General features: G+C 36.1%; 1 protein-coding gene across 1 annotated transcript in view; it reads left to right on the forward strand.

Moving 5' to 3' along the window:
* LOC127934842 (collagen alpha-1(XXII) chain-like) overlaps positions 1 to 17,204 on the forward strand; it is a 52,661-nt gene that overhangs the window by 1,748 nt on the left and 33,709 nt on the right. Inside the window, exons 3-11 of the mRNA XM_052532372.1 lie at positions 6,775 to 6,855; positions 11,618 to 11,729; positions 11,860 to 11,983; positions 12,156 to 12,431; positions 13,109 to 13,189; positions 13,444 to 13,560; positions 14,476 to 14,520; positions 14,643 to 14,705; positions 14,912 to 14,950. Coding sequence (XP_052388332.1) covers positions 6,775 to 6,855; positions 11,618 to 11,729; positions 11,860 to 11,983; positions 12,156 to 12,431; positions 13,109 to 13,189; positions 13,444 to 13,560; positions 14,476 to 14,520; positions 14,643 to 14,705; positions 14,912 to 14,950 — 938 coding nt within the window. The remainder of the gene's footprint in view (positions 1 to 6,774; positions 6,856 to 11,617; positions 11,730 to 11,859; positions 11,984 to 12,155; positions 12,432 to 13,108; positions 13,190 to 13,443; positions 13,561 to 14,475; positions 14,521 to 14,642; positions 14,706 to 14,911; positions 14,951 to 17,204) is intronic.

Raw genomic sequence — 17,204 nt, forward strand, 5'->3', positions numbered from 1 at the left:
CCAATACAGAACCTTCAGATATGGCTTTCTTTACACAGTCAGATTTAGGTTGAAGTTGACTTAACATGTAATAGACTTGACAGTTAATTTAAAACATCAGACATTTAATCTGCTTTAGTTGGCACAAATTCCTATTCACAAGAAGGTCTGTTCTGTGCCATACAAGACTTGTTGGACAGGAACTGGAAGCTCTTTGGCCTGGACATTTCTGTGGTTTCTTGCCTCTGTGAGTTCTGAGTAGAGGTGTAATAAGTACAAGAGACGGAAAAACTCAAGCTCAAGTGCTTTTCCAGATAACATCTGCTCCGCAGGCAAAGCACCTAAAAGTGCATGTGGGATAGTCTTTGGAGGCCATTACAAATAACAAGCTTGGATTAATTAATCTATGAATACAGATTCAAAAATAAATAAACCGGAACTGTAGAGGTATGTGGCCTGGATTGACTGTTCAAATACAAATTATGTGTCTACATAGTATGTTTTAGTGATGATGGATGCTTGTCACACCCGAATTGGCATTCTTCACTAAAATTAGCGAGAACGGGAGAGTGACAACACTTGGAGCTCTTTAGTTTGAAGTGGAAATCTGAGTAGCACTAGAGCTATCTAGAACTATTGTGTAGCAAGAGCAAAGCAATAATAAAACATAAAACATACTGTGGTGAAGCAGTCTTTTGTTGAAGGCACACTCTTTAAACAATCATTGGTATTTGAAGAGGTTGTGCCTAATTTAAGCCAGACAGCCTTGTGGGAAGATATGGAACCACTTGGACTTGGCAGATGGAGAGATAAAAAGGGAAAGAGATCAACTGATTCATTGTAAACCCAAACCTTGAACCTGCCCTGATTCCAACCAAAGGTCCTCCTTGAATGACTAACCACATACATGACTCAGAGAGCAGGAATATCAACTCGAATATCTCACTGCCAGCTTTAGACTTTGTTGTCCTATCAGGGATTATCCTTTAAGCATTCAGAATGGCTGGAACTGCATATTAAGTCCAGTTCTGTGATAACCAAGATCATCTGGCACTAGCGTTGGCGTCTAAGAATACTGGTGGCTAGAAAACATGGTATCTCCAAGATCCAAGTTATTTTTGCCCTGAAAATTACAGTCCTAATGTTTCAAGTGGAACTCGGCTTAACCAAACCGTTTTTACTTTTTAATCTTTGGCTTTCAAAATATCAAAATAATTACCTCTTTTCAGAGCACAATCAGTGTTATTTTAATGTATGAAATTTGATTGCCCGTAATGAGATTATACATCTTTCTGGGCAAAGAAAAAAAAAAAATGGAATTTCCTATTCGAACATGAAATTGGATATTTTTTTCCCATTATTATTATTATTATTATTTTAATTTGTTTTTATAATTTAAATCTGTTTTTACTTTTTACTTTTTGGATTTTAATTAGTGATTTATTTTAATCATTTTTTTTGCATTATATGATTAAAATTTTTGTACACATTTTAAAAGTGTTTAATAAAAATAAAAACAAACAAACAAACAAACAAACAGTGTTTGACCAGGATGTGTTAAACTAATGAGAATATATAATGAAAATAATGCTGTAATGCAAAAATTTGCATAGTATAGTATTCCTTATAGTTCTTTGATAGTCAAGGAAGCTTACTGGGTCATTTTTAGCATACTTGAAATAAATGAAAAGTGCAAAGCATGTTTGACAGTTTCATCATTTATTGTATCTGGGCTTTGGTTCAGGTCGGTGGTCCACCCATGACCAAAGCATGTCAGATCAGTAATCAGTGGTGGGACACTGCTAAACAGAACAGCAGCACAAAGTAATAGTGAAGGGTATGCTAATTTTGTTCATGTTTGCTTTAGCATCGGTTGTCCCGGTTTCCTAAATCTGATTTTGATTAACTTAACGGGTATTTTAAACAGGAGAGAAAACATTTGATTAAGCCCCTTCCCTTCTTGTGTCTCTAAAGATTGCACACACTTGCCTGGAGGATTCAGATATGCTATCCTAAAAGATTAATATTTTGTGTTGGACACAATAATAGAATGGGATTGTCTCTGTATGCGTAGTGGAACCAATAAAACCTGGACGTGAGTTGTTTCAGTAGCTGATACTGGCATTATGAATTGTTTTAAATGTTGCTATGTGGTTGCTAGGGTGTTTTAGGTTTCTTACTGGCTGTTTAAGTACTTTAAGTTATAGCAAAAATATAGTTGGTTATGGTTTCACAAAGTCTTCAATATGACACATCACTTTCCAATAAAACGTTGCATCATTCTCCAGCCTGAAATGTCAGAGTGATTAATTGTACATTTTATTGTTCAGTGGTTAGCAGTTGGTATTACTTAATTCATTATAGTGCAAACTGTCCCATGCATTTTCATCCATTACATCATTAACCGACAACATCTACAAACTCTTTGCAGGTGTTTTGTGATTTATGTTTAGTTAAAGCCATTTTGACAACTGATTATCCTTAGCATCTCTGATATGATTTTTTTTTATGTAATCCAATCCCGATTTGATGTGCTTTAAGAAATAAGCAAGGGGCAAACAAGAAAATAAATGTAAAAGTCTTTGGTAAAACAATGTGGAAATGCAGCAATTTGAAGGCTATGTTCTGTTCAGTCCATCATTTTGTTTCATGGCCACTCTCTAAATTACTGCCTTTATGCCACAGCTGAAGGAAACTGCCCTCGATAGAACACAGTTAGAAATTTAAACAATGACGCATGACTGGCTTTAGATTGCCTTGTCATTTCTTTAGTCAAAGGAAATAGGTATGTCAAAAACAATGAATGAATGACATTTACTTGTCATTTAGCAGCATGCTAACTGTGGGGTCAGTCCCCCTAAAGAAACTATGAGGTTAAAGGAGAATCATTGTTTTGAGTCAGATCTTTCCAGTGAATCAAATTGATACAGCCATTCTGAATTATTCATTCATAAATCTCAATAAGACTCAATGTGCATGATTAACTAACTAGAAATTTGATTCTACACCTAACTTCAATGACCACAAGACTGGCATGACTAAGATCTGCTAGTAGTTAGCGATTTACTTTTTGTGTTTTAGAAAGGTTAAGGGTACAATATGACCTGTTTGCAGTAATACAGAAAGAATTACAGAAAGTAAAGAGTGTGGATTCAACAAAAGTCTGCTTCACCACTCTATGTTTCATGTTTTATTTTTGCTTTGACCACACAAGAGTTCTAGATGGCTCTAGTGCTACTCAGATGTCCACTTCAAACCAAAGAGCTCCTCAAGTTTCTTAGCATATTAAAATGATTTCTGAAGGACTGAGTGACACTGAAGACTGGAGAATTGGTTGTTGAAAATCCAGCGTTGCCATCACAGAAATTAAAATTTAAAGCAAATGTACGTAGTTTGTATGTATGTATTTCTAGAGATAAGTTAGTGGAATTCACTGTTGTAAATTGTAATCACCAGGGGCGATTTTGGCGAAACATATTTGTCAAACGCAGTGTGTATTTGTGTTTTGGAGAGCATCAAATTTTTTTTACACCACTCAAATGTTCACTCCCCGAACAAATCACAGAGTTTTGTCAAGTGCTGAGTTTTGCAAGCTCACTAATATTCTCATTATGAAAACATGTAGATACGTCGTAAATAAGAAATTGTCTGAATGTTGTGCAGATCGCGATGAACTTAAGTGAAATTCAATATATATTTTTTATAATGTCTTCTTTTGTTATCTGAAAAAAAAAACAGCATCAGGTTGACTAATTGTTTACTTATATTGTGAAGCTATAAATAAATTATAAACTATGAGAAAGCATGCAAAATAAGGATTAGGTGTTAAAGAGCACATAGTTATTGTGTCATACCTGAAATTTGCCTAGTGCCTCCAAATCACTAAGTCCACCAATCGCAGTGGAGCTGTATACGTGAATTCACTGATGTCGTAAAGCAATCCACCTTTTTTGGGGGAATTTCGTACCCGCTTGCCAAACTTATTAGCATGGGAAAGAAACAGAAGATAGAAGCTGTTTAGAATCTGTGTACCATCAGAAATTACTTGAAACTAATATTTCAAGGCTGCTTTAAAATATATTCAAATAATATTGCAATTAATCACAATATTACTGCTTTATTGCATTTTTTGATTAAATAAACATGTCTCTGTGAACATAAAGAGACATATTTCAAAAGTATAAAAAAAAACAATCTAAATTATTCCAAACTTTTGGTATTGTAAATAGCTGAAAAGGATATGTGGATGTCCGCTGTACTGGTAACATAACTTGGCTCACATAACAACACAAATATAGACAGCCAGGTGGTCTTTTCCCTAGCCTTAATTTATCACAGGGTGGGCGTCTGAGCTCTTTATGTTTTGGCGGTCAGGAGGTTGTTGTTTGGACCAGGCAGGGACTCGTTCAGGGGTGTGAGGGTTTGGAAGAGTCAGAGGACACTGTATCGGACAGAGACGTAATTGTGTCAAGTGACCCAGCCTTTGTAAAGTGGAATTCGTAGCGAAGTTGAGGCCTCTTAAACATTGCAAAGCACTTTTTTATAGGAACGATTAAAGAAAATTACAGGGTCTGATCGTACACAATTGTCAGGGACGCGATCAGCCGCTGTGGTTTGGGCGTCTGCCTGCTTCATGCCAAGAGTGTGTGCATGTGTGTGTGGTAGAGAGAGAGAGCAAGGGGAAAAAAATCTATTGTATATTTTAGTTTTATTGTGTGATTTTGTGCATTATTCTACTGAAATTTAAGTATCATAATTGTAGTTGAAAAAAGCATACAACTTAATGATAATGTTGTAGCTATTTTATGCTTTTTTGCATACTTTTCGTTTCACAGAAAAATAACAGCATACGGCAAAAGGGTGAGTGAATCACAACAGAATTTCTGTTTCTGTGTAAACTGTGTTCCTCTAAAGATAACAGCTATAGAGCTTGTATGGGTGATTCAGTTCTGGCACACAACATTTGCCAATTACATCACCTGTACATCATTTCCTATGCCCTCTTTTCAACTAAAAGTGACAAAAAAGCAAACAAATAAAAGCGATAAGTACTCATTCAAAAGTATATAGACTTAATTAGCATCCTTCCTTAGCACTAGCAAGTTCTTTTCTACAAATAGCACATTCTCGTCACGGATGCCGTAGTAAACAAGTCTGCTGGTGTTGTCTTTCGTCCTGTCATCACTGCTATCACTAGCTGTGCATCGCCATCTGAAATCTGCCTGTTTGTACGTCCTAAATTATCACCACTGTGACGTCAGCATAGCAGCACTCCACCAAAATCTAGGCTCACTGGACAAATCTGTATCTTTGCCCATGTCTGTGGTAGTAATTTATGCCACACGTCTTCACTGGAGGGCTTAGAAAGGATCTTCTAACAGTCTGTCTTCAAGCACAGAGAGGAAGATGGATCATATTGCAGTGTCAGTCACTCTCAACTGTTCATTTCCTTCAGCTGCTAGTAAAATCACTCCTCTTCAAAGTAGGGAAGGTTTACTGCTCAGAATATAATTATTGTTGGCTCATATGTGACAGTTCCTGATAAATAAATATAATAAGATATCTTAAATGTGTTTTGGTATTATTCCTTTAATATTAAAAATGAAAATTATGACGTCCTTTACTCTAGTGAACACAAAAGAAGATATTTTGAAGAATGTTGCTAACCAAACAGTTGACAGTAGCCATTGACTTCTATAGTTTTTTTTTTCTTTTCATTTTTTTTATATATAATATGGAAATTGATGGCTACCATCAACTGTTTAGTTACTAACATTCTTCAAAATATCTTCTGTGTTCAACACACACACAAAAAAGAAACCCATTCAGGTTTGAAACAACTTGAGGATGAGTAATGATGGCATAATTTTCATTTTTGGTTGAACTATAACATCATTGTTGATAATGAGTCAAATCATATGATTTTGTCAAAATATTATGGGATGTTTAAGTTCCTGTTAAGATTTGACTTATGGTGATAGTCTTTGGTATCTTGGCAAACTTGAGCACAGTTTAAGAAATTATTGAGCTTCTGAAATTCTAGAAGAAATGTCTTTTGCAGGTTAAAAAATATATATCTAGATTTCAACTAGCTGATGTCTGGTTATTGAGTGCGATTTCGGTGCACCCTGGGTGCATTTCTCTGTCATAAATAGGCTATATCACGGCCATTATCACAGCACATAGCTATACACGTGCATTTGTGGCTGTCGGAAACCAATCTTCCCTTTTAGCTGAATTTAAAGAATAACGAAAAAGTTTTCTAATAAGCCATTGTTTTATTTATTTTTTTATGATTCAGTGTAGGATCAAAACATGCAGTTGCTTTGAAGAAAACTTGTTTCCTATTTTTTTCCAATGTGAAAAGATGTGCCTTTTTTTTCTCCACAACACCATTTTTCTAATCATGCCAATAGTCTTAACATAAAACGTTTAAATGGAAAGGTTTGTCACTGCAAAAATACCATGGCAGACTGCCTGGGCACCTGAAGCCATGCAATAAAATGTCAACAAAAAATTAATTTCACAGTATGAATTAATGATGAGGTCTGCTTCCATAAAAGCAGATGTTTAGAAGTTTCAGGAGACCAGACACTGGTAATAAAGCACAGATTGCACTCCAACTCCATTTGTATCCTATTACCTTAAATGGGACTAAAATATTACTTTTCTAACTGTAGAAATATATTGCTATCCATTATGCAAACACCTGTGGAGGGCTGTTCAGTGAATAAAAACTGAGGAGCGTATTCAATACTACAGTTTGTCCACTCATGATTTTATGTCTCTCCACAGATGTCCTGTGTCCAAACATGAAAGTCCAGGCAGGCCGGTTCAGACCGAACAGCACAAGTGCTGGACTGACGGAGGTCCCAGGTAATGTTTTCTCTTATCCATATACTCTCACAAAAGCAACTTTGTCTTATCAATTCACCGTTTGCGTCTTAGGAAATGGTCACATGGTGTCATAACACAGTGACTTCTCATAGCAAAAAACAATCTAGTTTCAATCACGATTCAATAATATTCTCTACAACTCAAGTTGTAGTGATTTATGATCCTTTTATATACCACTATATGTCAGTGATTCTATGTTTCGCCGTCAGATGTGAGAAAACCAAAACATTTCTTCTTCTCAAGGTTACACAGTTACATGAAAATCATCCTTAGTGTATTTGATTTCAATTAGAGGGTCAAAAATAAAGGAAGGTGAGTGTATAATGTAGAGGTGCACTGTATAATGATTTTTTTTGTGTGTGTGTAAAGTAATCTTGGATCAAAATTAAAGCTTTCTTTTCCCAGAAGTTTGCTTTTTAAAACATGAAACGTTGGAGCGAGACAGCGAGGTTTCGAAATAAGATATCTTTTGCCCTCCTCTGTTCTAAGAAATGCAGAGTTCTTTAGTGATTACACAGATCTGGAGGATGTTGTGTTTGGGTCTTCAGGGGGTTCTGAGTTCCTCTGTGAGACACCCACTCAAATTCATCAACCTAAGTAAAAAACCAGACCGAAACAGAGAGAGAGCGCTTACTTGTGGAACCAAATTACTATACAATCTGGAGCTATAGGGGTCTGTACAAAATGCTCAAGAGAACCATTTCTCGTAAATCTGACGAGTTTTGGTCTTGTTTTAATTGCTCAAATCTATCTTGACAAATTCTCAGAAAAGCTGTAACCCAGTAAAATGGAGGTGAGTTAAGATTTGGGCTTTGAAAAATACAGAGTATTCTTTATTCTTTTTATATTTTTTGTATTGCTTAAAAAATAAAAAAATAAAACAGCGTTTCTGAAATGTGGCCTGTTTAACTCTAATTATACTACTGATAATGAGTGATGATAAAGTGCTGTCTTTGGTATTCAGATGGAGTCTGAACGTCTGAACATCTTTTATGCATCACTACACTTTCTTTTTCGTTTCTGTCATCTTAGACCTTGTAAGCTTGACGTTTGTGCTTAGATCTGTTTGGATGTGGTTCTTTTGGATTGCACTGACTAGACTAGATCTCTCCTCTTTCGGTGGCCATGAGTGTTAATTATGGCATCTTGCTCCTGTAATCTGCAATATTCGAGTGAACAACACAAGCTAAATCTTCAGGGAAATTCCAGGTTCACATAAGATGTCACAATTGCTGAAGCTGCCAACATCTGCATGTTGTTTCTGAAGTTGGAACATCACTCTTTTCCAAGGAAACGCCAAAATGGACATAAAAAGTTGCTGACTCAAGATCTGTAAAGTAACTTAACAACACACAACTTGAAGCCATTGTTTCCTTATAAGAAATGAGGTGAATGTGCATTAACTCAGTAATATGGGTCATACTGTATAATTTAACACAGAGTTTTACTAAAGTTTTCCATACATTATTGATCAAACTATGCATGGTCCTTCAGAGATTACCTTTTCAACATTACTTTGAAATTTGGAAGATGCTTCATCGAAAGTTTGAGATATATGCGTACTAAAAGTCGAACCAAAGTCCCTTTCTTAGAAAGTCTGTTCACTCGGAGGATATTTGCAATGTGTTCAGGCAGCTATTTTGAGCATTCAATACCAAGTTTTATACTTGAATGGGGGACCGAGTAGGAACAGAAGGAATTATTATAGTAATATTATGTGTTATGAACTGTAATGTTTCATCTTAAATTGCCTCCCCTACAGACCTGTTCACACCAAAAACAATAACTATAAAGATAGCGATAGTTCTAAAAATCATTCTCCACACCATAAAGATAAAGGCACAGAGAAACAATATCATTGGCATCACATCCAAAACAAGGAAAAAACTCTTCCAGCTGATGACTGATAAAAGCATTGACACCCAATCAGCAGTCTCAGCCTCTGTCCTCACCCCCATGGACCGTTGGGTGAACGTCTGATGCATACGGCACACAAACTTGGAAACACTTCAGTTTCGAAGTTGTCATTGGATTTTTAATTTTAATCCTACCGATATTCATATAGAACATACTTTTGAAGTCACAAAGCAAATTCAGATTTCAAATGTAGGAGCTCAGGATTCGATTTTCCACGCATGTATTTGGACTTGTTCCGTCATATTGTGTGTTGCATGTTCTTCCATTCATAGTAATATGAGTTTACACATCTTGATATATAACAAGTTTTTGGTCGAACTTATGAGTCATGATGACTTTGCTTTATGAGGTACAGGTTTTGCGCATGCGCACGGTGAGGCAGCACGTTTTAAACGGGTGTGGACAAGACAAATTTTCAAAAGATCGGCGCGTTTCAAAACCCAATATATTTACAATGAAATGGAACACAATACAGGGGGTCTTAATATGCGTTGTTTTTCAGCATCTTAAAACCACTAGATGCTGAGAGGAGAAACACCCGTTTAGCGCATGCGCCGTTTGTCAAGCTAACGCACTGTGACCGTATTAAAATTAATTCGTAACGTTTTCATGGGGTGACACTGGGCTGGTTTCCAGATTGTTGCGTTATGTGCAGAAGTGCCCATGTGTTCGGATCAAAGGCACGAGTCGAAATAACGCACTCATCTGTACCGCGCCACAGAACCGACCCAGCCTTCCTCGCTCTCTCACTGTTTAAAATAAGACTTGGTGGTGATTATACGCTTTCACTCGCCAGGCCTAAATTACAGGTCCTGCTCGCCATGCGAGATTCCTCCAGGCTTAGAAACGCCACTGGTGGAGAGCCGATGCCCTGGCGCATGGAGACGCCGAGACAAACAGAGAGTCGTGGAAATGAGCTGATGAGAAGTGAACAGCTGGAGAAAGAGCTGGACATGGTGTGAAATCAAACAGCTCGAATGAATACATCAAACTGATAGAACTAAACATACAAGAACACCTGGATAAACTCATCTTTTTAGATGGACAACTTTTAGAGGTTAGAGAACTAATTAAATTAAAGTTTATTTAGGTCATTTGAATTAATAGCATGTGAAAAAAAGGTTGTTCTACTACTCCTGCATGACTTTATATCTTCGTATCACACACACACACACACACACACACACATATATATGTATATATATATATATATATATTTCAATATTAAATAATCTAATTGGCCAATTGTTTTTAAATCCTGAACCATTTTAAACAGCGTTCATGGCACAAGAGACTGCAAAAACATTGAGATGTATGTAACGGCCAAAGATGTCAAATTAAAGCTAGCACAGATGGAACATAAGAATGTGTGAGCGGCCCTCTAATGCTGGTCTGCCAGAAACCATGAGGGACTTGTTGTGCTTTGTGAGCGCAAAAAAATAAAATGAAAGTGCTTTTATTGTCTTATGCTTTTTCTTCTTTGCTCTTAACACAGTATCTGCTTTCTAAGTTTTCAGCCACCTGTTACTCTACTACAGACACAGACTCGCACACACCGTCTGGCCTAGACTGGCACATTCTCACATTACCACCGAGTTAAACAACTCCAAACATCCTTCAGTTCAAATAATCATTCTCTCTAGACAGTTTAAACAACCTCCGTTTGCTGACACGAACACACCTGCCCTAAGAAAACAACATGAGAGTTCCCCAAGTGAAAGCAAGATCACTCTGCGTGACCCTTACAGGCGTCGTATACACAACACATCAGCGATTCATGTACCCAGAGCTCTTTTAAAAGTTTGACTTCTGCATGAATGTGTTTCCAAATCGACCCTTGAATTGCCTCCCTAGGCAACGCCCAGGGCCCTGCTGGCATCGTCATGGTGACAGACTATGTATTGGTAATAGGAGCGCCATGGTTTGGCCGCTATAATAGGGTGGAAGGCCAGGACTGTCAGCCTCAGTTAGATACACACATACACACATGCTGGAGAACTAGTGACATAATTGCACAAGAAAGTTTTTTTTTTTTTTTTTTTTAAACATCTGGTGCAGCAAGTGCAGTTTAATGAGTGTTGGCTGTGGATCTGAAGCATTAATTACTGGGCTGATATCCACACACACAGCATAGCTCCACTCTACTATTTTTAAACAAACAATGATGTCATGTTTGATCCCAGAGGCATGGACTTTTTTTGTGTGAATGTGGAAAAAGGCCCAAGCGACGCGTGTGATTTTGCTTGCAGGACTGAAATGTACTTCAACACTGAAAACACAGGTGACAGATTATGCATTAATTTATTCTTTACTGTGGTTTGTCTCCCTTTATGTACTTTTATGTATACCTTTTCATTCTGAATTACTTGATTTCTGTATAACTAGATTCTGGTTGTGCAGTGGAATTATGTGAATAAATATTTGTGTAATAATGCTAAATGTATAGTTAACTATATATATATATATATATATATATATATATATATATATATATATATATATATATGGTTAACTATACATTATATATAAATATGGTTATATATAATGTGCTTAATCAATAATAAACCTTCCTAGCTTGGCACAAAGTAGAAACTATGTCATTGCATATAGGTCTTTTTGACTTATTGCACTATGATATTTTAATCCTCTGGTTCAGAAGCGATTCAGGAAAGTTCATAGGGCATGTTGTCATTTTGACCTGTCTCGTGGACTCCACCTAGTGATCATTGATGGAAAGACATCATTTAACAATAATTTTCGTCAGGGGTCAGTATAGTTTACTTAATAGGAAAAGTAACTTAATAATATTTTTTTTTTTCTCCAGGATTTGATTTGATGGAGTACTTCAATGTCAGAGATTTTCTTGGAGAAAAATTTGAGCCAGGTCAGACGCCCTATGTCCGCCTCGGTACCATGCCCATCGTCCAACAAACAGAGTAAGAGAATAATTTATTACAATGGCATATGCAAAAATCACATTATGTGCTTTTGCTTAATTTATAATATGTGTATTTTCAGACAATATGCAAGGTATATGTTTTTTAACAAGAGGTTTCATGTGTTTAGAGATGTGTTACCTCAGGGTCTGCCTGATGAATACGCCTTTGTGACCACATTCAAGTTCAGGAAGACCTCTCGTAAAGAAGACTGGTACCTGTGGCAGGTCTATGACAAATACGGCATCCCACAGGTGTGCACTAGTCCTGAATGGGGCTGAAACAACAGGACTGTATTAATAAATTTTAGTTTCTCTTCCAAAGTTCTGTTTTTCAAATCAGTTTAACAATTTGAAATCAATTATAACATCTAATATCATTAAATGCAATGTAAGCTGATCAGACTGTAATGAGAATGTCCTCCAGGTCTCCATCCGTTTGGACGGGGAGAACAAAGCAGTGGAGTACAACGCTGTGGGCCTGACGAAGGACGCGGTCCGAGCCGTCTTTAAGAACCCAGAGGTGGAAGATCTGTTTGACCGTAACTGGCATAAGATCGGCATGAGGGTGGACTCCAAGTCAGTGTCCCTGTTTCTGGACTGCAAGCACATTCAGACGCTGCCCATAGAGGAAAGAGAAGATATCGACATCCAGGGAAAGACTGTCATCGGCAAGAGACTCTATGACAGCGTTCCCATTGATGTAAGCAAACAGTTGGGGTTTATTTATATGTATTTTATACAAGATTAAGTCTCCCTTGCACAAAAGTGCTGTGATGGAACCATGATGGTATTTAATTATTATACCATGGTATACCAAGGTACTGATTGATTATAGTTTTCATATAAAGAATAATAATATAATAATATTTGCATGGTATATCAGAGAATACCATCATGATAGTCTCTAAAAAACATGGTTAAATAATTTATATATGATTTGATGTTACACTAGCATCAGTAAGCATTTTTTCATTTAGCAAGAATGCATTAAATTTATCAAACGTGGCAGTAAAGACTTTTTGAAATGTCAGAAATGTCATTTCTATTTCAAATAAATGCTGTTCTTTTGGACTTTCTTTTCATCAAAAAATCCTTAAAAACTGTATCATGGTTTCCACAAAAATATCAAGCAGCACAACTTTCAGTTTTGATAATAGGAACCTGTAAGATGGGAGATATTTATATAAAAGCAATTTAATTATACTGAACTGGAATGTTTTCCACAACATTACTGTATTTTTAATCAAATAAATGCTTGTTGAGCATAAAAGACTTATTTTAAAAACAATTAAAAATCTTTTAAATGGTGACGTTCGTGAAGTTTTAAGTCATCCAAAATCATGAGTGATACAACCAGTTCCTGTGTTTCCTCTATAGTTTGACCTCCAGAGGATGGTGATCTACTGTGATGGTAAACAGTCTGAGCAGGAGACGTGTTGCGATATTCCTGGTGGCCCAGTAAGTGCATCTGCCTCGCATACAAACATTCATTCTCATTATGTCATCACATGTATAGTAAGGCAAAAACATACGATTTCTGACAAGTTCTCCAAAGGTCTTTGTTTTTAGTCCTCGATGAAGAGGGGGAATATTCGTTGTCTAGCATCCAGAATTTCTTGCTCATAATACTGGACATCCAATGCTTCCTCTACCTTTCCTCTCTCTTTCTTTCTCTCTTTCCGTTTCCTTGTTCACTTTCTCTTCTCACTCAGTGTGAACAGTCTCTGGTGACTGAAGCCCCTCCACTCCCGCTGCCCACCCCAAAACCAACAAGTGCTGAGCAGAAGAAACCAGCCGATGTCAACTGCTCCTGTCCTGCAGGGGAAAGGGTAAGACCTTCCAGGTCAAAGGTCACACTCTTAAAGCTTGTGAACCAAAAAATTGAATATCAGCCTTACGATACAGGAGCCAAAGTTGTTTACAGTATATGAGCAAAAGAGGCTAAATAGTTCATTTCTGAAGTCAAGTGCTGAATAAATTTTGGTCATGTTAATATTAATGAAATATTTTGGTTTCTATTAACATCATCTGTGATCATAATTTCAGCTCAGCTTCACCTTAGTTTGTAAAGACAAGTCAAAATTTAAACTAATGTACTTACAATGGAAGTCTATGGGGCAAGACTATGCAGTGGAATAAACTCACTCACTCAAATAAATACACTGGTGTTGCCACAAGACTTCAACGTTAAACGTTAACATGAGACTACTGTGATAAAATAATATTTAAGTATAATTAATAAAAAGTACAGTTTTTATGTAAAATAAAAATAAATAATATATTAGTGCTGTCAAAATCACGTTATATATACAAAATATACAGTATGTTGTTTCTACATTAATTTGAAGATTGAATATGAAATCATTGCTATCTAAAAGTGTGTGATTAATTAGTTAATTTTTTTAATCGATTGACAGCACTATATATACATGTGTGTATATATATATATATATATATATATATATATATATATATATATATATATATATATATATATACATATATACATACACACACACACATATATATGTGTATACATATATATATTTATGTATATATAATTTAACCTAGACTTTTTATTTAAAGATATAAGGCTGAATATCAATTTTTTAATCTGAACTCTCTTTTTGTAATGCATTCAGTTCTGTTTTGTAATGCATTATATACACACTTTTATTTCTGACATCTATCTTTCAGAATGTCTATCTCTTTTGCTATCTCTCTCAATCTTTCCCATCCTACAGGGTGAGACAGGTCTACCAGGTGCCGTGGGGCCCAAGGGTGAAAAGGTCAAATAATGTTTCATTATCACAGCATCACTCAAGTACTTTATAATGCTTTTGCACATCATCTCTGGATGCATTTCCAGTGGGTTCCTCATAGGCTCTTTGCATAAACTTTGCATCTGCAGGGGGATCCTGGTCTTAAAGGGGCAGAAGGACCACCAGGATACAAAGGGCAGAAAGGAGAACGTGTACGACATCCATATTATAACTTACAAAATTTCATATAGCTTTGTTGACTGTTTGGATAAGCGTAAAACAGCATTGTTGTATATCAGAAATGCTTCTTGCAGAATAGTGATTTATTTTCATACGATATTGATCTGCTTCCATTTCTGCTGTTTCTGTCTCTCTGGGCCTGGAGAATAATAGATCGGTGTTGATTGATTATTTGCAGGGCCAGGCTTTCTCTATCAAAGGTGATAGAGGAGAGAAGGTAAGGTCATGAATTTAACAGCCAAACTCCTCAAGATAGACAAAACATTGAATGTGCAGTCTATATGTGTGTTTGTTTGTGCACGTGTGTATTCTGTCATCTCGTGTGAGCCAGAACCCAATTCATCAAAAATCATTCATTCTTCCCTCGAATCCAAAGTCTAGGATTTCAAAAGAAAAACTGTTGACTCTCTTTTAAGGATGAAAACAATAAAATATCTTATTTTGAAATGCAGAATTATGGTTGTTCCAACCTCTAAGGATATGCAAAACAAGAAGCTGTGCACCGAACACCCACTCACAGCGCTTAAAACAGACATCCTCCGCTGCCCAGCAGACAAAAGTACAGACTCCAGGGCATAATTACCTCCGAATAATATCATAATTAACCTTTATCAGTCAGAGATTTGTGCAGGAGATTAGACGACTGTGGTTTTGTCAATAGAACGACGACTGCCATTATTTAAACATTTACCTGTGCTTATCAATAAATGACCAGATTTCACTTGTGTGATGAATATTTTGATTTACAATCTCTTAAGACTTCTGGAAAGGCATCGTATTTTTTAGATTTCCACTGCACTTGGTCACTGTTCGGCCAAATTTAGATGCCAGCTGACGCCGACAGCTAGAAACAATGTAGCATGCTGGATTGGTCAGTGGAATTTCCTGCAGGCGACCTACAAAAAGCAAATGCTGTGCTGGAGCAGGTTAACAATTGCAAAACAAACACATAAAACAATTAATATTGCCACTTAAAGGGACAGTTCACCCAAAAATTAAATGTTGTTACTCACCCTCAGGTGGTTCTAAACATGTATGAGTTTCTTTCTTCTATTGAATAGATTTGGAAGAATCAAAAAACGAAAAGAAAAACAAAAAACAAAAAAACAACTGTTGGTAGCTGTTGACTTTCATAGTATGGAAAAATATAGCTACCATCAACAGTTTGGTTACCAGCATTCTTCCAAATCTTCTTTTGTGTTTAACAGAAGAAAAAACTTATACTGTTTTGGAACAACATGGAGGTGAGTAAATGATTACAACATTTCATTTTTAGTTGAACTGTCCCTTTAAGATTTAGAATGAACCCAAAAAAGGAATTTTCTTCTGCAGTTTTTTTATCTTGTTTTCCAATATAAATATCTAAATAGCCTTAAATCAATGTATATTGTCTAGAGAAGCAGAATTACTTCATTAGTTTATTTTTAAAACAAGAGTTTATGCATAAAACAAGTAAAAATATCTGTCAGTGGGGTAAGAGAAACTTAATTCAAAAGGAAAATTTTATATATCTGCACTGACAGATTTTTATTTAATATATATTTTAAAAAAAATAACTTTATTAAAACTCAAATTAACTTAATTTTGATGCTTTTTTTTTCAGAAACAATACTTCATACCTTAAGTCACTTTCCTTCTCAAGTAACTTATATTGACAAAAATACAAAAAAAAATTCAAAGACAAAAGTACTGAGAAAATCTTTTTTTACATTGCAGATAATAAATTAGGTAAAACATCCCCTAGACTTGCAATAAAGGATGAACATTAACCATATGTGCCAGTAAACATTGCATTGTAATGGCAAGTTTTACATGAATGTTTTTGTTGTTATGCATGGTTTTCGTTTGCTTGTGCGTGTATTTCTTTATGTATATGTGTCAGTGTTTGCATGAGTGTCCATGTGTATATGTTAATGTGTTTATTCTGTGTGTGTGAATGTGTGTCCGTGTACTCACATGTATCCATGTGTTACAGTATAAAGTTAGCTAGCAGCGTATGGAGGAGTTGGCTAGTTAAAATGCATGATGCCGCAAACGCATGTTTGTGTTTGAGGTGTTTCTCTGTCTCTAAACCCTGTTATGTGGTCGTTTTGTCAATCCTTTAACACTGTAATGTTGTTTGTTTTGAAGCTGTGGTGCTTTTGAAAAGTTGAGTCATGGTGCACCTGCAGAAAAAAAGATGTTACAACTATTTTATAATGACACTTTAAGTAACCAATCTATTGGCTTCAATAGGAAACTTCATTACAAAAAAATTGAAATCAAGCAAATTAGCATCCACTATATGCTATGAGGGTTCCCTATCTGTCGGTCACTACGAGTTATGTCGACCGACAAATGGGGTCTCACTTGGGAGGCCAATCATCTCTGATTTTAAGAGAAAACGCCAATGAAATTGGCAAGTGGATTAATACACCTGAGCCACTCCCCGTGCCAGCGGGTATAAATAGGGCGACAGGTGCATCCACTCA

Source organism: Carassius gibelio, chromosome A19, assembly GCF_023724105.1.
Source record: "Carassius gibelio isolate Cgi1373 ecotype wild population from Czech Republic chromosome A19, carGib1.2-hapl.c, whole genome shotgun sequence".
NCBI lineage: Eukaryota > Metazoa > Chordata > Actinopteri > Cypriniformes > Cyprinidae > Carassius > Carassius gibelio.